This window comes from Passer domesticus, unplaced genomic scaffold, assembly GCF_036417665.1.
Source record: "Passer domesticus isolate bPasDom1 unplaced genomic scaffold, bPasDom1.hap1 HAP1_SCAFFOLD_111, whole genome shotgun sequence".
Classification (NCBI taxonomy): Eukaryota; Metazoa; Chordata; class Aves; order Passeriformes; family Passeridae; genus Passer; species Passer domesticus.
This window is the reverse complement of record NW_026989910.1, coordinates 133,775-158,366: the sequence shown is the minus strand read 5'-3', so window position 1 is coordinate 158,366 and position 24,592 is coordinate 133,775. Positions and strand designations below refer to the sequence as shown.

Sequence of the window (24,592 nt, the reverse complement as noted above, 5' to 3'; positions counted from 1 at the left end):
ATCTGGTTGCCGTTCCCAATAAATTGTTCTTATCCCAGCCTGGGATCTTTGCCTTTTGTGCTTTCCCTGGGAGGTGGGAGGGCAGTGAATGGCAGCGCGGTTTTAGTGACAGCAGGAAATTGAGGAATCCCATTCCTAAACTTTGGTCCGTGGAGACCGAGCATCCCAGCTAGTAGCAGCACAGGTTGCCATGGCAACAGCCTAGGGAGCCAGTCCCTGGCTGGGGCTGTGGCAACCTCTTCCCTCTGGTGCCCAGGGACAGGACTGGAGGGAACGGCTGCAGCTGAGTCGGGGCAGGCTTAGGCTGGATCTCAGGAAAAGGGTTTTTCCCCAGAGGCTGTCCTTCAGTGGACCCATTAACCCTTCAAGAAAACTTCTCTGTTTCAGTCTGACTTTGAATTGTTTAGAGGTTTTTGAGCACACTCTGAGGCACTGATGAGTCTGTTGCAAACAGCACTAAAGCCCTGAGAGGGGCATTAAAGTCTTTATGCTGTGTCTGTGCTGCTGAGCTGGGCCAGGCTCCTGGCCCAGAGGCAGCTCCTGGCAAGGGCAGCGCTGCAGAGAGACAGCTCTGGCCAGGAGAAGCTCCTGTGCACAGCCCAGCAGGGCTGGGGCACTGCCAGGGCAGCTCAGGCACATGTGCAGGGCACAGACAGAGCTCACAGGGGCTCAGCACTGGCAGGGGCTGTGGGATGTCCCAAACAGGGGCAGTGTCACAGCAGCACCTCTGTGGCTGTGTCATAAAAGCACAGAGCAGCTGTGATGTCAGAAAGGGTCTGTGTGACAGCACAGAGAGTGTTGTGTGACAGCACAGATTGGGCTATGACATCACAGTGTTTGCTGGGTGAGCTCATTGAGCAGCTACAGCATCATAGAGGGGACTGTGTGACATCATAGAGCAGGCTGTGAGGTCACCATGTGCTGTGACATTACAGAGCAGCAGTATGACATCACAGAGCAGGGTTTGTGACATCACTGCGGGAGCCATGATGTCAGAGATCATCCTAGAGTAGGGTGTGAGGCCACAGAGCAGACTCTACCATCATAGAGGGTGGTGCCCTGGGTTGACAGGGAAGTGAGTTTTTCGGGAAGTTGTGGTCAAAGCAATCAATGGTCAGATTTGAATGTTGGCACCTGGTGTGGCCACTGGAGACATGGACATGCCTCTGAGAACACAGGAGGTTAAAAACAGAGAACTCCTAAGGGAACTCTCTCTTGGTTCTGGTCGGTGAAGAGCTCAGACCTTCCCCAGCCCAGCCATGGGCTGGGTGGAGGAGGGGAAGCCATGTGGCCTGGGCTGAGGTTGGTCAGAGCCCCTGCAGGACAGAAGGCTGGAGGAACACTGAGAGGCATCAGGCAGCCCTCCGAGACAGAGAGAGCCTGTGCTTGTGCCACCTTGAAATTTGATGTCATGTGCCCACAGCGCATCCGAGAAAGAGAAGGAGAAGGGGGGCGGGGGGGGGGGTGGGGCAAGAAAGTGCCCGTCGCCATGGGAGTTGTGGGCGGGCAGAGCCCGAGATTTTAACCCTTTTCTTGGACAATGAAAACTTTACAAAACACTAGTCCTCCTTGGTTTGACCGAGAAGAGAGACAGACATGAAATAGAAGGAACTGGGCAGGTGTGGTGAATGTCTGAGCAAGTGAAGGATGGTCAGAAGAAGATGAGGAAGAATCCTAGGTGAGAGGAGATGATAGAGTGGCCTTTGGCTGGACTTTTCTTGTATAGCCGTAGATGGAACTAATTTCCTGTAACACAGAGACTGCATTTAGGGGGTTGCAATGTCTTGAGCCACAAGAGTGACCTGTTGGCAGTGATGCCAAGTGCAGGAGTGGAGGGAACAGAGGAAGATGAAGAGGGTGTGGTGGTGCCCTCTGTCTTCAGGGAAGATCTCTGTTCTCAAGACCCTTGGCCCCAGGGGAAGTGAAAATGTGGGGGACTGTTGTTCCCAGATGAGAGATGGTAATTCTTTGGTACTTGGCAAAGCATCCTTAAAAGGGAACCCTATAAGCAGTTTTGGTCCGTCAACAGTGGTGAGAGCACTGTGTCATGGAAGGAGGATGTCACGACGGCAGATTTTCTCCAGGCAGTGCCATGTGTGACATGGTGTGGCGTTCTGTGTTTTAAAAGTAGAAGTTGTTATAAAAATTAGTTATTCTTTGTTAGTTTAAGACATGGTCTGTTCCTTTTTCCCCTCTGTGTAAACCCCTCATGATGGTTTGTCCTGTTGTAGTGTGCTTTTATACTTTGTAATACTTTGTAATAGTTTTGATTTTGTTTCCCCTTATTTTCCCCAAATGATCTACCCCTTTTGTACCCCCTTCCTCTACCTGTGTAATCATTCTCCTGTGTTGAGATCATCCCCCAAATCCCCGCCCTGGCTCTCTGTCAGTCACTCAGCATCCCATCCCCTCTATCTAGAACTTTCAGTCAAAGTTGTTGAGTGATTAGTCTGAGGCCAGAAGTCAGCCCCCTAAGTATTATTTTATACGCTATCCCAAATGTCCATCCCTAAGGTTTCATCCCTGAAGGGTCTTTATTGGTCAGCAAATGTATCTACCTTCCATTTCCTCCTCCCCTTTAAATGTAACCTTGAGATTTCTTTGTTTTACTGTGAGCAAGGCGCCCACTGAGGTGTGGGGCTCCCTCGGGAGCTCCGAATAAACCTTGGACTGGCCCCCTGCTGAGAGTCGGCCTTTTATCCTCTTCTGATGTCTCCAGCGTCTCTTCTGCTGCAAGGGTGACTAGCCTAGCTGTCCTCAGTACCCTCGGGGCACCAGAGAGTGTCCCACTGCTGTCGGTCGCGTCGGGGCTGCCCCCCCTTTGTCTGCCGACCCGGGGCTGGCCGGGGTTCACTGGGAGGCACCCAGAGAGACGGAGACATTGTCCCAAAGTTGTTTTTCCCCTGTTTTTCCCGCCACTGGCCTGCCCATCAAAGTGAGTAGTCCCTTGTTCCTCCCCTCATGCCCTTATACAGTTATGTCAATCCCCGTGGTGCTGCCTCCCGCCCCTGTCTGTCATGCTAACTCCCCCTCCTTTTTTCGAGAGACTTCCTTATCACTCATCCCCAATCTGGTTCCTGATTTGTCCTCAGGGCTTCCTCCCTCCTCCATGTAATTCTCATTGGTCCTTTTGTTTTATGTAATACTCCCTTTGCCTTCACCTATTGGTTCCCTCATGTCTCCACACCCCACTCCCACTCTCTTCATAAGGGCTAGCCAGACCCTTGTTGGAATAATGTTTCTTTGGAACTTCTACAAGTGTTCCTTCTTTCATTCCTTTGTCTCGGGACCTCGTACCTCCCACCAGGCTGCATCACCCACACTGCAGCTGCCACCGCTACCTGGGCAGTCTCAGCGAGAGCCCGGCAGTGGCCAGTCTTGTAGCGCCCCTTGGGCCATCCAGGGAGCAGCTGGCCGGTGCCCCTTCGCTCCAAGTGACTGCAGCATACGAGAGCTACAGCATGGAATTACAAAAGGTTTGAACCGTGTTTGCTAAGGAAGACTGTGGTCCAAGAGAGACTCCTCTCTCCCTTGATGAACTGAGAGTTGATGATCTGAGTGGCGGTGATGAAGTGAGAATTGATTTTGCAAGGGATGGTAACTTGATAGAGAATCCAAGGTTTTGTCTCACCATGTTCTGGTAGAAATTGGGTGGGGGGAGGATGTTGGAAAGCAGGACATTCCTCTGGCTGCCCTGGATTGCTGGAGACCCTGGCAGGGGGCTCAGAGACCTTGGCACATGGTCAAAGATACCTGTGCCTTTGATTTAAGCCATGGAGAAAATCACCAGCTTTGTATAAGGATTTACAAGCCAGAAGAGTTTATGTAGAATGATAGTTAATTTGTCAGAGGGTAAAAAGTAGAATTTTAGGGTTTTAGAATGGGGATTCAGGAGACAAGATGGAGGGATTTGGGCGTGTCCTGTCCTTCCTCCTGTTTCTTCTTAGCCTCCATCTTCCACTGTGATGGTGGTACTTTTGGATTGGCTTGGAGTAGAGACAGACTGTCTAACATATGTGATAGGTATTGGAAAAGTATTGTAAATCAAGTAGACATCTTTCTTAGTATAAAATGTTAACACCACCCCAAGGGCAGGCAGTGTGCTAAGAATTGACCTGCCAGACAGACCTCTGCAGGTCAGAAAAAGAATGTTACAGATAAGGAGAAATAAACAACCTTGAAAAGCAGAACCGACGCATCTCAGTTTCCTCTTTGGTGGCGGGGCTGGGAAAAAAAGAGACTTTCTAACACCTTAGGGTCATCTCGACCCAAGAATCAAAAGGAGGAATGATTCAGAAGGTTTTCCTTCTGAATTCTGTGTGTTCTTTTTGTTACAGTTGTAGGTTAATAAAGTGCTTCCCAGGAGAAGAATCCTGGGCAAAGGGATTTTTCCAGAAAATATGTCTGTGACACCCAGCTGTTTTAATCTTCTTGCAATCTTCAAAACTGTTTGCTCTTGCCAAGGCTTCCTGTTATCAAATCTATTGTGCTAAAAATGGGCCAAAGTCCATCACCTGTCTTGTGTATCCTAATAGTAAAGATCTTCTGCAGCAATTCTGCCACTTCAAGAATTCTTTCAATTGCCAGATACTGGCTTTCTTCTTCACCACTTCTTATTTTTCTATAACTACTAAGCTGCTAATATATTATTTCACATGCTATTCTTCCATAGCAGCTTGATAGAATCCCAGGAGCTGATTCTCAAGAACGGCTTAGTTCTGTCTTCCTAATTCAGCTATTCATCAATAACAGATACAAACCACATTCTGGCAACTCTCTAGAGTAAAAGCTTATGAAAAATACACCTATCAGGATAACTTGATTCCCCACAGATCCTTAGAGGTAATAATACACAGGCTGTGATGCAGGCAAAGAAAGTGTGGCAATAGATCATCTTTTTCCACCATCTTATGTGCAGCCTATTTATTAAGTGTTCATACAGTATGTCGGTTAGACACCAAAAGAGAAAACCTGCATCAGCAGCAGCTGAAAACAAAGCTAGGATCTAAGTTGACACATTGCAAAATTTAATTTCTGGGCTTTAAAAGTCATTTGTCTCAATCCAGAACTCTATAAAGCAGTTTAGTCTCCTCTTGAAGAAATGAACATTGTCATTAGAACACATTTTCCAGTGATGCAGCTGCTGTTAGACAAGAAGAGGAAACATATAGGCAGGCACATTCCTTGCTCCTCTCTTCTCATCTCCATAAATTTGTCACCATTAGGATCAATCATGAGAAGCTGCTAGAACACAAAATTCTCTTCCAATTACATACATAAAAGGGTTTTTAATTTCTTCTTCCCAAGTCAATTTCTAAGGCTTTGATAAAGATTGGCATTATGGTCTTTTCTATTCCAGATGGACAATGTTTCATTAGACTAATTCAAGACAAGACTTCACTATCAACTCGTAACATGTCAGAATGTCACATGCAAACCAAAAGGCAGATTCTGGCCAGAGCACTGGTTTGAACTTGCTTCAGGCTGGAGTCAGCTGACCGAGTTCTTCTGGAGTGTCTTTAGAGTGTCTTGCATGTAAGCCATGCAAGAGCAAGTCAAAGGCAGGCATCATAGAAATAGACACTAAATACATAAAAGTAACATATTTGATTTTAAAAAAATGTGCTTTTCTAAGCTGAAAATCTTTTTGCTGAGCTGGAGACTGCACTGTATGACTGACATGAGGCTTTGGTCACAGATTATGCATGAACAATGCAGAAACTCCTGACTCCTTCATGAATTTGTGTCTTGTGTATTTCATCCTTGCTTACACAGGCTAGAAAGTGAAGGAAAACATGCACGATGATTAAGAAAACACAGTGCAATTTAGGAACCATTCAAGAAAATCATGGTGAAATCACCTATATGTTATATCCAGAGATAATCCAAACAATTGCTGCTGAAGAATTTGTACTATTAACTTTATTACAAATTTTCAAAGGCAGGTGGAGTTGCTCTTCCTGCTCCAATAATTTAACAGGATTCTTGTTATTAGCAATTAAATTATTATTTGATTCCATCTTAATATGATTTAGAGATTCATTGGAGCTCTAAGACTCTTGAATACTGTGTGCTTTGTGGATAAAAAGACCAGAGAACAGTTAACAATTCTAGGGAATTATGTCTATCATATAGATTGGTCAGGGCAATATGTGAGCTCCTGTGAAACCCTTTTACGAACCCTTTATCTTTTCTCATACTTAATTTGAAAGGATTCCCTGTCTTTATCAGGTGTTCATGTCAGAGAATCACAGAACCAACTGGGTTGTAAGAGATCTCTGAGATCATTAGATCAAGCTTTGGCCCAAACACCACCTTGTCAACCAGAGCAGAGCACCAAGTGTCATGTCCAGCTGGTCCTTGAACACCATCCCAGATGGTGGCTCCACCACCTCCCTGGGCAGTGCCTTCCAATGTTTAAGAATCCTTTCTGTGAAGAAATTCCTCCTGATGTCCAACTTAAGCTCCCTGGTGCCGCTTAAGCCTGTGTCCTCTTGTCCTGTCACTGGTTGTCTGTGAGGAGAGTCCAATCCCCATCTCACTACAGCCTCCTGTCAGGGTGGTGCAGAGAGTGACAACGTTCCCCCTGGGCCTCCTTTGCTCAAGACTGAGCCCTCCCCAGCTGCCCTGCTTCTCTCAGCCATTTCTCATCAGACTTATTCTCTAGACCTTTAATCAACTTCCTTTCTCTTCTCTGGACTTGCTCCAGCACCTCAGTGTCCTTCTTTGGATGATGCCAAGCTGGGTCAGAGGTCAAGCATTCCCAAAGTAGGTGCAGCCTCTGTGTGTTTGTCTGTTTCTCACCCCCCCCCCCCCCCCCCCCCCCCCGCTGCTCTGGGATAAAGCAGCGCATCTGGATTCCTTGCATCCAAACCCCATCTGATGTGCCACATCTAGGTTCCTTGCATACAATCACTGTCTAACAGGCTGTGTCTGGCTTCCCAGCATGTGATTCCCAGATAACAAGTCACTACATGCGATTCTTGGATAACATGGCATATCTGGATTCCTTACATTCAATTCCTGGAAAATATTGCACATACACTCTCTGGCCAAGGATGGGGCTGGAACAAGACTTTCCCCTTAAAGTTTAAAGGATTTTTTTTTTTTCTGGAGAAAATGAAGCTTTGGCCTGAATTCTTGGCTGCCTCACAACATCTGTCTTCTACTTCGGCTTTGGCTGCTCTTGGCTGGGAGCCTGGCTGGAAAACAAAGATCCTATCTCCCCCACCCCCTGGGCATTGGGACTGCTGGCCGTGGCCATGCCACCCCTCGCCAATCAGTGCTTACAATAATATTTTTCAGCTGATCTGCTGGAGGACAGGAAGGCTGCAGAGGGCCCTGGATAGGCTGGATCCATGGGCTGAGACCACTGGCATGAGGTTAAACAGGACCAAGGGCCAGGTCGTACATTTTGGCCACACTAACCCTCTGCAGCTCCCAGCTGTGGAAAGTGGTTGGGAAGCTGAATGACAACTGAACCTGAGCCCAGGTGGGTGCCCAGGTGGGTGCCCAGGTGGGTGCCCAGGTGGGCAAGAAGGCCAATAGCTCCGGGCCTGTATCAGCAATAGGGCAGCCCTGAGGACCAGGGCAGCAAGAGCCTGAATGAGAGATGCGGGACTCCAGGCGGCTCTTCAAAATGCAATTTATTTTATCCAAGATGTTTCAGCAGTCCGGGGTTGTGGGTGACAGAGCCTGTGCCTACAGCTGTCAGCTCCAGCTGCAGGCAAGCCTGGAGACCCTTTAATTTTGGTTACAATGCATAATAAAATTTTCTTTGCTGAGTATCCTCATACAGGAAAACCAATCTATACCTTAATTTTTACCTATAGCCTATCATAACTACCATAATTCCCATATTCATGTAACAATTCTCCAGTCACTAAAAGTTAGTACATTACAGTTGAATCTCGAAATTGTTTTTCAGTTTCCTTGCAGTAGAAAATTCTGAGACCTTTTTTCTACTTGCAACATCAGCAGTTGTGTTTGCCTGTGGAATCTTTTTGCTCAGTAAAAACATCTTCTTGTCTGAGGTGGGTTTATCCTTTGCTCCAAGCCATAAAAACACGCTCTAACTAATGTCTCCATCTCTCTGGGAGCCCCCCAGGAACCCCGGCCAGCCCCGGGTCGGCAGACAGCGCCGGGCAGCCCCGGCAAGGCTGACATCAGGGGGACACTCTCCTGTGCCCCGAGGGTACCGAGGGCAGCTAGGCTAGTCACCTTTGCAGCAGAAGAGACGCTGGAGACATCGGTGGAGCATGAAAGGACCAACTCTTAGCAGGGGTTAATCCAAGGTTTTGTTCGGAGCTCCTGGGAGCTCCCCACCTCAGGGGGCCCCTGCCAAGAGTACCTGGGAGAGGTGCCAAGATTACGTTTTAAAGGGAGGTGTGAACCAAAAAGTAGATAAGTTTGCTGACCAATAAAGAACTTTCAGGGGTGAAAACTCAGGGAATGGACATTTGGGATAGCGTATGGGGGTAGCACTTGGGGGGCTGACCCCTGGCCTCTGACTAATCACTCGATGACCTGAACTGAAAGTTCTAGATAGAAAGGATGGGATGCTGAGAGAGTGATTGACAGAGAGCCTGATTGACAGATTGACGGGGATTTGGGGATAATCTCAACAAAGGAGAGGGATTCCACAGGTAAAGGGAAGGGGGACGATCAGGAGGAAACCATTTGGGAAAAATAAGGGGATACAAAACCAAAACCATTACAAAGTATAAAAACACACTACAACAAACTAACATATCCTTTACCTTCTTAGCTATCCAGTAAGACTGGCTCAGCAATTCTTTTCTTCTACATCAAAACTTGCTTTCATTTCTATTCCTTCTTCAGATTCTACATTCAAAAATCTTTCTGCCAAGCATACATATCTGTGAGACATCCTTGTCAAACTTCCACCCTTCCCAACAAGGGCAGTGATTGTCCGGCTGTGCTGGGCACTGGTGAGGCCACACCTCGGATGCTGGGTCCCTTTCTGGGCCCCTCAATAATAACTGAAGTTTCTCTAGCAATTGCTTTATTCATTATTTGCCTCCCTTCCCTGCCTGGTTGTGACAGGAACTACACCAAAGGGAAAGTGCCTACAGCCAAGGGAAGGCTGTGGTTGGCCACCTGGTTCTGTTTGTTGTTGCTGCTGGTGTTGTTGTTTGTTTGCCTTGTTGTACATACTGGCAAAGAACTGTTACTCCTTTCCCCATATCTCTTCCTGAAAGCCCCTAAATGTCAAAGTTATAATAATTTGGAGAGAAGGGGGTCACATTCTCCATTCCAGAGAGGTCCCGCAGACTCCCCTCTTTCAAACCAAGTCAAGATGACAATTAACAATTAACAATTGTTTATTAACAATGAACTGACAATTATCAAGAACTTGTCAATCTAATAAACAATTAGTTGGTTAACTTAGCTGACTAAAATGTAAGATAAAGATGTTCTTGGAGCTTGGGAGGGCAGCTCCAGACGTCTCTGGTGAGGAGTGGGAGATCATCCTTAGAAGGCACGATGTCGCCGGCTCCTGCAGGATGCTCCAGCTCACACAAATGCTGTCCCTCGGGTGGTGGTTTCCAGAGCACCTCCTCCTTGGGTCCCTGGCCTTCCTCCATCTGCACTAATGGTTCCTCGAGATTCTTCCACTCCTGGACGCTGCCTTTCACAATCACCTGCCCCATCTTCTGAGTCGGCTCCAGGTTGGGAATCCTAGGAAGAAAGGGACCGGTATTAGCCAGATGAACATTCCCAGCCAGCTGGTTTTCTATCTCCTTGCAGACCACACAGTGTTGCATCTTCTCTCTGTGCAAGCAGCGAGCAGCAAATGAAACAACTGCACTTGCTGCATGGAGGCTGCAGAGGTGCAAGGGCAGGAACACGACCAGTTAAATGCCTGGGCACCAACTACAGCACACGGGGTCCCATGTAGAGAAGCAGGCCTTGCTTGTCCCAAAAAGAAGCAGAGCTAGGCACTGTCTGGTCCCTGGATCTCTTGTTCCAGATTTGCAAGCCTCCAGGAGCTTACTGTTTCGTACAGTGTCTATTTTCCCAGTGCCTCCCTACCAAGGCCAGATGATGATCTTTCTGTGCTCGTGTGGGTGCTTCTGCCGCCTCTCTGGGGCTGCCTGTCTCCCACCTCCACATCCCAGCCAGAGGGACTGAAGGGAGGGTGTTAGGGGATGAACCAGGCTGTGCTTGGTGATGCCCAGCAGTAGGACCAGAGGCAATGGGCAGAACCTGAACTGGGAATTGCACCTGAAGCTGAGGAAGAACTTTTTTCCTGTGCAGGTAACGAGTTGCCCAGAGATGGTGTGGAGTGTCCCTCACTGGAATTCTTCCAGAGCCCTCCAGACACAGCGCTGTGCCATGTGCTCTGGGATGACCCCACTTGAGCAGGGAAGTGGGACCAGATGACCTACTGTGGCCCCTTCCACCCTGTCCCACCCTGTGATTCAGGGACACCCAGCAGTAGCATGAGTTGGCAAGCATGTAGACGTTTCCCACCTGCACAGCAGGGCGGTCTTAAAATTCCCGGTGCACTTTGGCTTGAACTGCAGGTGAAAGGTCTGCTTCTGGCCAGAAGGGATGGTGCCATCGTAGGGGCTGATGGAGAACAGGTCATGCATGGCATCAGTGAAGACATCCAGGGAGGAGTTGGCACGCTTTGGAGACAGGTTCTTTTCTTTTGAGCGGCGCAGCTTCTTGGAGTGCTCCTGCTGCTCCTGCTGCTGCTGCTCTGGCTGCTCCTCCTGCTGCTCGGAATCCTGCTGCTGCTTGGCAGGCTGCTGCAGCTGCCGCACTTTAGGAGGCGTCTCAGGAAGATGGTCCTGCTCCCACCAGAAAAGACTCAGCAGCTTTCTGCGATGCTTCATGGTATCGTAGGTGAGGAACCGACCTGCAGGGAGGAAGAGGACACCTTTCCAAGACAAAATCCTGTGTTCCCAGCAGCTCTGCCTCTTGCTGCAGGTGGGTGGAAGAGAGCTGGGATGCACTTGGAGCATCTCTGGCCAAGTACTTTCTTCTAGCAGGAAACAGAGCCTCTGGGAGCAGGGTTTCTGCCTGCAGCACACACTCCTGTGCCAAGCAGGAGAGCTGGCTTTAGACAGTGACTTTGCATTTGCCCTGCAGTGGGGAACTGCACACAGACAGTGGCTGCAGGGCAGCTCACTCGTTACACCACTGCTTTCCCCAGTCTCAGACTCCTCAAAGAGATGACCTGATGTCCCCCTTCCCAGTCCTGACCCAGCACGTGGCTGTCCCCAGAGCCTGGCTCAGCTCCTTCGCAGAGCAGAAGTGGCAGAGAAGAACAGAAGGGGCTGAAAGGCAGAAGGGGACAAGGAGAAAACTCTCCAGCTGCAGCTGGGAAGATGCTGATGATAGTGGATGGGTGGACAAGGATGAAAAAGCAATTCATATTTTGGAGTGAAGTGGCAGGGTCTTCTCCCCAGGCCCTCAGCAAGTGAAATGCCCTTACGCATCAGAGTAGTTGAATATGGCTCCTTCACTGGTTCAGTCTCTGCAGCTTTCTCCCAGGAGTATTTCAGGGCTGCCTCCCCTGTGTTGTGCATCGTGAAACTGAAAACCAAGTAGGAGGAATTAGAAAAAACAGAAAGTCCATTAAGTATAAAGCAAATAGTACAGTAATATTGTCTGATGGACTCCTGGTACCACTTTCTTCTGAGAAGCATCTTCCCCAGGCAACCCTGCCATGCTCAGACTGCTGTCCTGGGTGACCCAAGAAAGTATTTCAAAGTCTGGAAGTTTAGAGGAAAGGGCCAACATGGTGCTCAGCACATTGAAGCTAAGGGCCTTACTCTGGCCTTTAGGTCTTGCTTTGACTGCAAACTTATTCTTGAGCAGAGGAGGACAGGTCACCTGCAGGGAAAGCAAAGCCATGGCTGTTCTCAGCAGAAACCTGTGGCAGCATTGAGCCTCTCCTGACCACCATCTCCTGCTTGGCTTCGCGTGCACGTAAAGGGGCCGGTGCTGGTTTTTGTGGGAATCCTTAAAATCAGAGGGTTTTGGGAAAGCTACAAAAGGCAAGCCTCAGGGACAGCAGAACCGTGATTAGAGCTAAGCAGTAGACATAAGATTTGTCAGCAGAAAAATGATGTAAGAAGTAGAAAGTAAGTAAAGACAAATAGAACAATGGTCTGTGTCTTAATGCTTGTCTAGAATAACTCCTTGAGCCGCTGAAAAGTATATCTAGCGAGATATTAGGAAGTTCTAAGCTTAATAATGGAGCTCTGTGCATTGTGTTTTAAGGCTTACAAGCAGGTATTGTGTAGTTATGATATTTTATGAAAAATCCTTTGCTAGGATTTTTCCTGAGGAGCTGAGAGCCTCAGGAAAGAAATGTAAACAATAACTATCTGTTGCTGTGGCATGCAACAGGTGCATCTTTTATTGGTCTAGGTGGATTGTTTTCAGTTGATGACCAATCACAGCCGCCCTGTGTCAAGGCTGTGAGCAGTCACAGCATTTTAGTTATGTATTCTATTCTATTCCTGTTCTTTGTAGCCTTCTGATTATTTTTCTCTCTATTCTTTTAGCATAGTTTTAATGTAGTATTTTAATATAATCTATAACATAATAAATCAATCTTCTAAGAAAAATGGAGTCAAGCCTTCTGTCCCCACACTTAAAAAATTCAACACAATGTTTTGTATTGACAGTATAGCATTCAAAATAAGCAAGCATTGTTTTAACTGAAGGTACATGTGCTTATAGCGGTTGGATGGAACTACTGTCAGTATGCTTTTGCTTTGTGTGATTGGTCAAAAAACTTTTAAGGTAAGTTGTAACATTAAGTTCTTTATCTACTGCTGGGGATGGGAGTTGCTGGCATCTTCCCTTTGTCATAACCGTGTAATGAGACTGATGCTGGAAAATAAAACGGCTAAAGACATATTCCCCAGCAGTCCCGTCCCTCCCTGATTTGTACATAGGCCCTGGCAGCCGATAGTTTTGGCTGGGGTAGAGTTCTGGGAAGCAGGCACTGCACCAGCCCTGGGCAAAGGCAGCTCCTGCTCACAGGAGGAGCTGTGCCTGGCCTCCAGCACTCACGTGGCTGTCCTTGTCTGGGAGGGCAAGGTGTTGTTGAACTGAACCATGATCGTGTCCAGGTGGAACTGGGCGTAGGCAACAATGGCACTGAGGTACACCTCGACCTCCTGCCTGCTCTTCTCCACCACAGTGTGAGCTGGTTCTGGGGCTGTCTTGACCACCTGCAAACACAGGAGGGAGGAATCACTGAGCAGAGCCCAGAAAGTAAGGCTGAGAAGGGCAGTCTTCTGGCCTCCAAGATCAGTCTTACAGAGAGACTAGAAAGGACCATTCACTTTTACTTCCCTGGAAAGATGACCAAATTGGGACTGTTCTGCTGCAGTAGTTTTTTCTAGCCACTGATCCAAGCAGTCACTACCACAGCTGTTAATATCCCCATGAGACTATAGCTGCATTCCAGTCCCTTTACTTCAACCTTGCAGAGTGACTGGCTTTTTTCCTGGTCCCCTATAAATCCAGCAGGTCTCAAAATTAGGGTTAAGTTCCCCTGCCAGAGCTCTGTGGATGGAGGACCCCAAGACTGAAGAGTTCTAGAAAGCATCTTTTTGTTCTTGTCTTAGGAGAAAGTGCTCTCCAGATGTCATGTCTGGAGCAACAGCCACACTGCTGGGAGCTGGGGATGGGCATTTTGGAATGTGAAAGATCTCCCTGGGAAAGTCTCCAACTGCAGATGTTCTGATAGAAAAGAGGATGCTTTAGAGGCCTAAAAATGGTCCAGAAACTGGGAAAGAACCTTCACCCTAGATGACTGTGTTTGGAACTAATAATGACAATAAAAGCAAGAGTCTCTGGAGATGATCCTTCTCTGGCCTCTTCCATAGAGTCATACAGTGCCTGGGCTACTCCATGATGAGATATCCCACACAATACAGAGACCACAAGCAAATTCTCATGCAGACAAAACTTGGAGTTCACCAGCATATGCAGGAGAAGTGGATTTCTTTCCACTTCAAAAGAAGAGACAGACTGCAGCAGACTTAATTCCTTGTTGGTGAAAAGATACCAAATTAGATGAAGAGATTTCTAACAGCATAAAATGGAATAAAATCATAAAACATTGCCTTCCATTCAATATGGGCTGCAACACTTATGCTTGTGGCCCAGACTGATAGTTGTGTGTGGCTAAAGGTCTCTTGTCAGAAGGCTTCCCCATCTTGTGTGAGTGTATCTGGTCATTGTGCTTCCACCTCTCTTCTGGAATGCACAGCTGGTGAACCTCACAGCTGTCCAACGTCCAGAGGACACAGGAGCTGCTCAGCCAGCAGTGATGGTGCTGTGGTGGTTCTTTTTGTAAAAGCTGGGTTGGGGTTTTATTGCTATTTTGCTTCTTACCTTCTGTATTTTAGGCCACCTGGCTGCTGGGTCTTTCCTGGTGGAATTCTTCCAGATGACAATGGTCATTTGGTCATCCCAGTCCTGAACCTTCCTTTGTGGCAACTCAAAGTTGATCTTGGTCACCTTACATTTCACAAGGTGCCTCCTGAAGGTGACTGGGACATCTGACATCAGGGTCACTGTGATGTCCTTGGCACAGCCAGGATGGAGGTGTCCCACCTAGGGAGAATCAGGGAGTCAAGACCAAACTGGAAGCACTGCCAAGGGCAGGACAGACAGCAAAAGGGACCGATGGGGTGAACAGCTGTGCCAGGAATCTGCACCTCGGAGTGGATTTACATGAAGTTTGATAGACAAAAGGATGAACAGAAGGTGCCACCTCCCATGACATGAAGCCTTTTCTGCAAGGCTAGCAGCCTTGGCCCAGCCAAGCCAGGGACTGCATCTCCTACATGGCACTGGAATGGGCTATCAGTGAGGGCTCCCTGCCAGCTCCTGGGCACACCAGGGCAGGGCTTGAGAATGGGGAAAGGCAGAGGCAGTCCATGCTCACCTTGGGGGAGAACCGGAATGGGGCCTCTGCCTCCCACTCAAAGCGCATGACCATCTCGGCGTGGCTGGTGATGGTGAAGGTCCTGCAGTAGGGCTCCCCAACGTGACAGTCCCCAAACTGAATGTGATTCACTCTGACAGCTGTTGAGGAGGAGAGCAAGGGATCTCAGCATGGAGGGAGCTCCACCTGCCCCCGTCACGTGCATAGACACCTGCATGTTCAATGCTTCCTGGCTCCAAACCTTTCCCCCTCTGCCAGGGAGTTCCCTAGGCAGTTCCACCACTTCCAGGGAAACACCCTGACACATCCCTAAGCCAGTGATGTGCAGCACAGCACACACTGCTCTGCATGCATGGCTACCACCCCCAAAGGCCACCAAGTCCCATGGGTGACAGCCCAGGCCTGGCTAGAGGGAAGACATATATGATCAGATATTTTCCTCTTCCTTGCTCCACCTTGGCAGTCTCTCCTCTTACCATCAGTGATGTTTTCCTTCAGGCTGCCATCAGCATTCCTCTCCTCAGGGCCTTCCTCTAATCCATCGAGGGTGAATTCGTCCTCGTGGCCTTCACCCACCAGTTCAATTACGGTCTTGTTAGAGTAGGTGTCCACCACCAACACACCAATCTGCCTTTCCACACGTTGAGCCAGGGTGGGTTTGAAAATGGCATCAAACTCTGCCGATTGGCCGCGATTCAGAAGGAAGAAAGGCTTTGTGGGCTTGCTCTCTGCACAACAATGGAAATCAGAGTTAAGTGGTGCAGCTGTACTGAGGAGAAATTTCACAGGATATATGAGGAATAAGAGGTTGAAACCAGCTGCCTTCTAAGCACTGGTTCTACCCCCAGTGGCTGCAGACCCTCTTCCTATGTTCACAAGCCTGCCAGCCCCAGACACAGCACCACTTAAGCAGCTTAACCTCAGGTTGATGCCCAGCCCTCATTCCATCTACTTCCCACCAGCTCCAGCCATATGGAAAGCTGAGCCAAAGAGTGCTTTCGGCTTCTGCTTGCTATCTGAGTGCTCAAGGGCTGTGTCTGCTCAGGCTGGTACCATGCCACGTGCAGCAAATACCTCAGAGGGTCCACTGAGGTAGTGACAGTCCCCCACAACTCAACCCACCATGTCTAGCAGAACAGAAGAACTTCCTGCAACTTCCTAGGAGGAAACCCTGCAAAAAGCCCCCAAGAAAAGGCTGGGAGACAGAGGGCCCAAGGGACAAAACTGTGCCTAACATGTGGCTGCTGCTCAGAGAAGCCAAGAGCAGGGCACACGTTTTCCCTCTGTGCATGGTTGCACTTCATGGGTAATGAATTTACCGTTTCCAGCTGAATCCTGTTCCACATCTCCATTGTGGAACACCTTGACAGCAGAGGCCCTGCCTTTCAAGGAGAACATTCTGTGCTCATCCTCCAGGTGTAACATAAACTGAGAAAAGGGAACACAGAGCACAATGGTACTGGTGTGAGTACAGGATGGCACGAGGCCTGACACTGCAGTGCTGCTGTTCCCGCATGGGAGCCCAGCACCTCTCCCACTAGAAACAGCACTTAGACCAAAAGTTAAGTCAAACCAGCCGGGAAAAAAAGGGTGCTCAGAGGCATCTGGATATAACTGACACAGAACCAAATGGGACAAAAAGTAATTGGCGGGACGTAACGCAACCACAATTAAGTTTACTTAAAATGTACTAAAGTCGGCTGAAATACAACCTAATGGAACTGGGAAATCACACATGTCCATGAGAACAAAAGGTGACCTGAGAGACAGGGGGGAAAATAATCCACCACCTTTCTGGTGTTCAACTTAAAGAAGAAAGACTGGACAGAACATTTCCAAGAACTCCCTTCTTAGAGAACAGACATCAGTCACTTGTTTCAAAAGAATTTCTGACACCTCCTCACAGGTCTGCCATGTTTTTTGGGACCCTTCCCCTGTGCCACAACCACTTGCTCCCAAACCAGACCATTCCTTGAGCAGGTCCTCCGCACCTTGACAGGTATGATGCCATCGTTACGGATGACCAGGGGCAGCATCTCTGAATCCCCCAGACGGAGCCTCTTGAAGCGCAGCACAGCGTTTCCCCTCTTGCTGCGAGCGCTTGGGCACACGACTGTCACCCGTGGCTCATGCCCCTTCCCGCTGATGGTGAAGGTCAGGCTTTGGGGTTTAATTTCCACAGAGCTGCAGGAGAGGCACAGAAACAATTTCAGCTGGCACTAAACCATTTCTCAGTGGGCAAGCAAAGCTGCAAGGGCCACCCACAGTCTTTTCCCTGCCTGCTGTTCCTGTACCCCACAACACAGCCCCCACCAGCCTCATCCCAATCCACTCAGGGCCATTCACAAGAGGAATCTGCTCCAAAGAGCCAAAGCCTTCCATAATAACAGTTACAAATAACTTCACTTAATTGAATCATGCACTACAGCAGGGGAAAAACACGGCACCAGACGAGATATGGCAAATCCCCATGCTGCAGTGAGGTGAGACTTATGCAACAAGCAAAAGCACAGCATGAAAGCAGTACAAAAGCAAGAAGGCAAAAAGAAATCATTGTCGTTCTCAAGGAAGATCTTTTCCAAGAACAGTAAAAAAACAATCGCTTATTAGCAGTTAGTCTTCTCTTGGTTCAGCCACTAAAGGGTTGAGGAAGGGCAGCTCAAAGCCCCAGTCCACGGGTCCCAGGGCAGAGGAATTCAGCTCCTCTTTCATACCAGCTCCAATCACTCACATAACAGAGCTTAATGAATGCCAGGGAGTCACAGAGGATCACTTAATTTTACAGAAACAAAAGAGGAAAATGTGACTGCTGACTGCTGGCACAGAAACTGCTTCATCTAAGCCTTTGCTGTTGGAAACCCCAGCTCAGCTGAAGCACATCTCAGCAACTTACAGCTGGCTACCTAGTATTTGCCTGTCTTCACAGTTCCTCACACAGGCTAAACCATCAGCCTCATGCTTCTGCTCTAAGAGTTCTTAGAGCCTCCCAGATCATCTCATGCCAAGTACTCTGCCTAAGGCTACTGAAAGCATTAGAGCTAACAAGAGGTCTGTGCCTTCCCAGTGGAGAGGCAGCTACGAGAGAGTATTTCACAGGGTCTCTTACCCATTTGGGATGACAAGGGAAGCCTTGAAAGTGCAGTTGTAGTTCTGCTCCTCTGGTGGGGTGAAGGTCACCGTAGCAATGGCACAGGATGAGCCGGGAACAGACATCTTGACTGGATGTAACTTGAAAATGTTGTTGATAGGGCTTTTTGCCTTGGGGGAACCCAGAGAGCAGTGTTAGGAGAAAACACCTTTCAACATGACGTGGTTTTATCCATAAATGCATTACTGAGAGCAGTCCCAGACAGTGTGTCTCCTTTCTGCTTCCCTAGGCAGCCTCCCTCCCTCCTGGGGAATGCTGACCTTGTGCTAAAGCAGTGTATGTTTTGAGGGCTGGCAGCTGCACCCACCTATATGGGAGGTGGGCACTGCACGGAAAACCCTGCAAATAACCTAGAGCTGGCCTTCAAAGAGAAGGAAAAGCCAGGGAGCCTGAGGAAATGCCCTGCTTTGAGCCTTGGCATGTCAGTTCATAACAGCCCCTCTCTGCGTGTGCTTCCAAGAGAGGTTCAGAAGGATTCACTTCTCCCATCAAAGACCCAGCGGTTTGAGCCAAAACCTTGCCCCTGACATGCAGAATTCAACACAACTGCTCCCTGGCTCTGCTGCTCTCCCCTGCAGTTTGACCTGCACTGAGCTAGCCTAGTCTGGGCCACAGGCAGCAATGCATCTGGAGAACAAAACAGGCTCTCACACGGCCCTTAGAGGGCAGCCACCACCTTGGCCTCCTGTTCTTACCTCTCCAGGCAGGGGTTCGATGGAGAGGACCACATCGCATGGCAGACAGCTTGCGTTGTAAATATTGAAATGAGCTTCAGCCTCTTGCCCAACCTGAGCCTTGCTGAAGATGAATCTGTTCTCATCTGTGACAAACAGGCTGGCGCATTCCACCGACTGCAGCTTGTGGTCGAGGTCGGTGCTGCTGCAGATCGGGTACTCCTCGAAGATTAATGTGACATCCTCGACGAGTGCTGTGGACACACCAGAGGGATGAGCAGGGAGAAGCCTCCCTGATGGATTTATCTGGACTCTGCTGGCCTCTCAGAAGGCTTGATAAGCCCTTTCTGCCCGGGTGACTGCTAAACCCAGCGTTGGGTAGGGGAGCTGGCTGGGAGGATGGAGCTCGGTCAGCCTCAGTCTTAGAGAGCATTGCTTTCCTTTTATCCTGCCTTCCATGCATCCCTCTCAGCCTGGGAGGGACGAGTCCACTGGTGGACTCAAAGAGGGTTGGAGCTTCTGAGGATTTTAAGGTGGGACACCAGGGCTAGTGTGTCTCTCTATGCAAGCAGCAAGTTTAGGTGCTGATCAGCAGCAGGTGTGACCAAGGGCACTGTGGCCAGTATGTACCTGGGATACAGGACTGAGCAATCAGGGTGAAGGGAATGCCAAGGGGATTGTCCTTGGGGTGTCTGCCTGTGATGTCAATACAGAGCTGCTGCTCACATGTCCCCTCCTGCCCTGCGAGGCATTTCACTGGGATCTTCTGCTGGCCCCACGGACTGATGGAGCCGGAGCAGGGGACACCGTGAACATGCCAAGATTGAGGCGAGCCTGCAGAAAAAGTTCCAGGAGAGGCTGATGGTTAATAAGTGTGCCTTGAGCACCCCAGAAAAGATTATGTCCTGCCTTGGACTCCAGCTGGGCCCAAGCAGCCAGTCCCAGGGCAGGGAAGGATGACTCCATGGCCCAAAGGCAGCCCCAGGCTGAGAGCAACAAGCCAAGAGGAGCTGCACGAATGTCCCAAGTAGCAGAGAGAAAGGAGTTTGAGTGTAAAGACTGAAGGTGGTAGCTGTGATCAGCCTCCACAGGTAACACAGGAGAGCAGAAATAGCTGTGAGAAATGATGGGAGAGAGGTGCAGGACTGGGAAGAAGAAAAAGCAATGTTGTCTGAGCTCTGTGGACTGCGAGTTCACTGGGGGAGGTTTTTGCTTTTGTGGTGTTCACAGACCTATGCTGGCCAGCAGCTACCAAACAGGCGACCTGCTCCCCTCTGTTGACCCCACAACTCCAAGTCACAGCCAGAGTACAGGACTGCCAGGAGGACTGAGCAGATGCTGGACTCCATCCTGCAGACCACATTCCACCCTATGGCAATGAGCCCCCAGCCCAGCACAGCAGCATCTTCTCCCATCCCCTGCAGCAGCTCTGTAGGGGAGCAGGAGTCACCCACCTGTGTCAAGGAGGTTGATTTCCTTCTCATGGAGCACTTTTCAGCTTCCACTTGCTTTGAGCTGAGAGGAGAAAGCAGAGGTATCTGTCATGCTGAGCTCCCCTGCCTTCCTCTGAGGCCAAAGCTGGCCTTCCTCCTCAGAGGGAAAAGCCTTTGTGCTCCTGATGGCTCCCAGGGAGCAGCCTGCAGCACCCATTGCTGGACACAGCAGCTCTATCACCAGCTTCGCAGCACACATGGGGATACCGAAGTGGTTTTTTGCTCCCTCTCCCCAAGCCAGGGATGCAAATGGACCACAGCCCAGGTCTCCTGGCTGCCTGCCACATACCAGCTGTGGTGTGGTGCCTCCTTGGACAGGAAGGGTGGTGCAGGCTTTCTCCTACCTTTTGCTTCCCAGTGCCTCCTCGGGTGCTTGGCAGATGTGGAATTTGAAGCTGAGCAGCCCTTTGTTCTCCAGCATGACAGTCTGGGTCTTCTTGGTGCCCTTGAGCATGGCTCCAAAGTTGATGGGTGAGGCAGGCTCAATGCTGTACTTGCTGTACTCAGCTATGGCAGACACCCTCAATGGGATGTTGAGGACAGCCTGGCCTCCTTCACCTGAGCTGGCATCTATCACCTGTGCCCACAGGAAGGGGTGGTAAGCAAAGCAAAGAGGCCAGACTCTACCCCGGTGTCCAGCCTCCACCCCAGGCCTACATCAGTTTACCCCTCCTTTTTTAAGCACCTCCTCCAGATTCAGATTCTCAGCTCCACACAGGAAGCCTCACAAATGCTTTTGAAAGACTTTGTTTGTGTGTGTCGGAGAGAGGATTCTCCAGTTAAAGCCCTCCTTCCATTAGACACCTATCCTGTTTACCCTCCCAAAACACCGTGTGATAACACAGCCTGGCCCGGGCAGCTCACCTGGCAGTACAGGATGGGTTTGCTCCTGAGGAACATTTCTCTTGTGGGTTGGAAGAGCATCTCAACATTCACACCAGGCTGGGAGGGAATCAGCAGGCCTGACTGAGGCTTAACAGTGAAGTGGGATGCCACGTCTCGCGTCCTGCGACCTGCAGCCTCAAGTGTGAACCTGGAGAGAAAGGGAAGGAATGGAGATCTCTGCTGTTAAAAGCACAGGTGTCACCAGCACAGCCAGGAGTTTGCATAGGACCAGAACAGAAGAAAAGGGAGAGTCCAGCTCTGCTCAGGGAATCCTGGATCTTGACAGAGAGAGCAGACAATCACAAGGTTGTTGCAAGAAACCTTGGTACTGAAAGTTTTCATTTACTCCTATAGTCTCAGAAAGAGAAAGGTGGTGACACCAAAGAAAGGCAATGAATCTCAGCATTTCAGTGGCTGAAATTTCTGGGGCTCTCCTTTGGGCTCCAGCTGAGCTGTGAAGAACTGCTGGTTTATGGCTGGATTCTCTGCTAAAAGAATTGATATTGGAGAGCCCAGAGTGTGTATTTACCATGAGGTAGGAAACAGGTTCTAGCCATTGACAGAGGGACAATGCAGACCTGGGAACCCGAGGAAATGCTCGCTACCAGGACTCACCTGTACTCAATGTTGTATACCCCCGTGCTTTCTAGATGCAGGACTTTCTTGACATTATCTTGGACATTAATGGTTCCAAATTCCAAGCTTCCATCTGGACCTGCAGAAAACCCACAGAGCGAGGTTAAACATGGTATTTATGAGCTGCTGCAGAATACCCCAGGCCACAGGCTCAATGGAGGTCGTGGCACAAAACCCTTTTCAGCAAGTTTCCATTCTTGGAAGTGTTTTCCAGCTACTTGTCTGCCCTTTCTCTTCTTACTCAAAATATCTGCAGCCTTAGTACCTAAGGAGCTCAGCTTCCATTTCCTCACTTCCAAGCACAAATCCAATTAATTATATGCTGTGCTGAGCCTGTGGGGGTTGCCAACCACCTGTTCATGTCAGTGTTGTTTCAAAGCCCCCAGATCCAATCTGCACATGAAGCTGCACACTTCAAAGTTCAGAGGGGAGAGACTTAAGGCTGTCAGTGCCCTGACAATGCTTTATTCCACGCAGCTGGCAGGGTATGTGCTTTATGTATCCATCCCATCCCATCCCACCCCACCCCACCCCACCCCATCCCATCCCATCCCATCCCATCCCATCCCATCCCATCCCATCCCATCCCATCCCATCCCATCCCATCCCATCCCATCCCATCCCATCCCATCCATCCCAAGGTAATGCAGTGCACCTGGACTGTTTTGTTTGAGAGGCACCCACTGACCTTCAGGCATGTCAATGCTCAGAGAAACATCACAGACCTCTGCAGAGACTTGGATGTTTTCAGTCTGAGCAATCCCCAGGATATTTTCTGTATCTGAAACCTGAGTCAGCAAGAAACAAACACTTAGATTATTTTATTAACAAACAGATTATTAAATTAAAAGATTATTCTTTTGGTAGACAGCCTGTAAGTCCTTGTCTCTGCTGCTGCTTCCCCTGTGGCCTCCCTGGCTTCACAAGCATCGGTGGACTTCCAAGCTTTGCTAACTTGTTCCTGTCATGGGCTGCGCCAGTGGGATTCTGCTGCAGTAAAAAACCCTATCAGCCCAACTTTGCACTCCTACAGCAGGGAATGCTGTCTTGGAGAGGCACACAGATATAAGAACAACCACAAGAAGTGTGAGGTGTCTCAGAGCAGGTGGCATTGACAACCCTCTCCAGTCACCTAGCACCCTCTCTGAAATGCAGCCCCTAAACCATGGGGAACAAAATCCCAGGGGGAGAGTTTATTGCACTATACAAGAGCTTCAGACAAACTCCAATGCAGAGATCATGCTGCAGTCTCTACAAGCAAACAACAACCTTCAGCCATTCACAGGGACAAGGCTGTGGCACAGGCTCAGGATGCAGTGTCTGCTTATGTGGGGGGATGTGGATGCACTGCACATTCTGGCAAACGCTGTGTAGAGGCAGAAGTTGGGGTCACAGCACCCTTGTGTCTGTCAGGTGCAGCTCTTCCCGACTCTGCCCCTGTGCTCAGTGTGCCCTGCTGGGCCAGGCAGGACAGAGTCCCTCTCACCTCTAATCGGAGGGTCTTCTCAATGCTGCCAGTCTGCTCGGCCTGGAAATGCAGTGTCACTTGAAACTCTGTGTGGGGATCAATGATGCCCTTATCTTGTGATAAGGAGAAGGCCTCAAATAGGTCATTCAGCCCACGCTGTCCAGGGACCCCATGGACACCAACTGAGGGAACCCCGGGCTGGGCTCCAACAGTGCCACGGGCAGGGAACGCAGGGACAGAACTGGGGGGGACAGGGGGCTCTCAGTGCCGGGCAAAGGGGTAAAAGGGTGTCTCGTTCCTCAGGAATAGGGGTGCAGGAGGGTGTCAGTGGGGTGACAGAAATGGGGGGAGGCAGGGACATGGAGAGATAGAAGGGAATTCCAGGGCCTCCTTGAGCCCAGGAAAGAGGAGTCCAGGGTAAGGACACCTGGCATGTTGGGAAAGGGGGAGTTCAGGAGGTCTCTGGTTTTGCAGAAAGGAGGGGCTAGGGGCTAGGAAAGGCAGGAATGGGGTTCCAAGGTATTCCAGGCCGTCCCAGGGTCAAGCCCACGGCAAGTCTGCAGGCTGGGAGCCATGGAATGGCCGGGAAAATGGGGAACAGGGGGTCCTGATGTCTGGAAATGGGGGATACAGGAGGGTCCCTGTGCAGGATAAAGAGAGCAGGGGGGTCCCGTGCTGGGGGTCCCACCCCCCCTCTCTCGCCAAGGAGCACCCCCCGGTCCAGCGCTGCAGCCATTGTACTGCTCCTACTCCCTCCCAGCATGATCCCAGTATGGTCCCAGTACAGCCCAGTCACTCCTACTCCTGGCATCCCCTCTCTGCATTCCGCCCTGTCCCGGCTCCATCTCCGTTCCTCCCGTGGGCTGTGAGGGCTTCGGAAATGGGGGAGGAGGAGGAGGGAGGGAGGAAGAGGTTGAGCGGGAGAGGAGAGAGGGAACCACGCCGCTCTGGCTCTTCCTGAACCCGCAGCGCCCTCCTGCCAGGGAGCTGTGCAGAGCCACAAGGTCCCCCCGAGCCTCCTCCTCTCCAGGCTGAGCCCCTTTCCCAGCTCGCTCAGCCCCTCCGGCTGTTCCAGCCGGGATAGAACACTAGTGCTACACAAAGAGCAAGGGACAGACCTGACAGATGTGCCTCTATCACCACATTTTAGGCTTTCGCTAATACGTACAGAAAGACTCTTCAGAAAGTTAAGGCAGTAGTTCAAGTGACAATCTCCTTTGAAAATCACTGCGGCCCGGCCCCGCCCCGGCCCCGGCGGAACCCGCCCGGCCCCGCCCTGAACCCGCCCGGCCCCGCCCTGAACCCGCCCGGCCCCGCCGGAACCCGGCCCGGATCCGGCCC

General features: G+C 50.0%; 2 protein-coding genes across 2 annotated transcripts; both read right to left on the bottom strand.

Annotated features, from left to right (window-relative positions):
* Positions 1 to 9,320: 9,320 nt before the first annotated feature.
* LOC135291753 (hydrocephalus-inducing protein homolog) lies at positions 9,321 to 19,228 on the bottom strand. Its single transcript, XM_064406020.1, has 12 exons — positions 19,222 to 19,228; positions 18,791 to 19,023; positions 18,054 to 18,205; positions 16,939 to 17,131; positions 16,267 to 16,375; positions 15,424 to 15,675; positions 14,948 to 15,087; positions 14,392 to 14,613; positions 13,060 to 13,220; positions 11,468 to 11,568; positions 10,498 to 10,888; positions 9,321 to 9,702 (listed from the first exon to the last, which is right to left on the bottom strand). The coding sequence occupies exons 1-12, from the start codon at positions 19,226 to 19,228 to the stop codon at positions 9,417 to 9,419; spliced, it is 2,247 nt and encodes a 748-aa protein (XP_064262090.1). The 3' UTR covers positions 9,321 to 9,416.
* LOC135291755 (hydrocephalus-inducing protein homolog) lies at positions 18,871 to 24,504 on the bottom strand. The gene is made up of 9 exons (XM_064406022.1): positions 24,420 to 24,504; positions 23,270 to 23,311; positions 22,472 to 22,571; positions 21,763 to 21,862; positions 21,127 to 21,295; positions 20,607 to 20,839; positions 20,224 to 20,284; positions 19,400 to 19,603; positions 18,871 to 19,023 (listed from the first exon to the last, which is right to left on the bottom strand). The coding sequence occupies exons 3-8, from the start codon at positions 22,479 to 22,481 to the stop codon at positions 19,523 to 19,525; spliced, it is 654 nt and encodes a 217-aa protein (XP_064262092.1). The 5' UTR covers positions 22,482 to 22,571; positions 23,270 to 23,311; positions 24,420 to 24,504; the 3' UTR covers positions 18,871 to 19,023; positions 19,400 to 19,522.
* Positions 24,505 to 24,592: the final 88 nt, after the last annotated feature.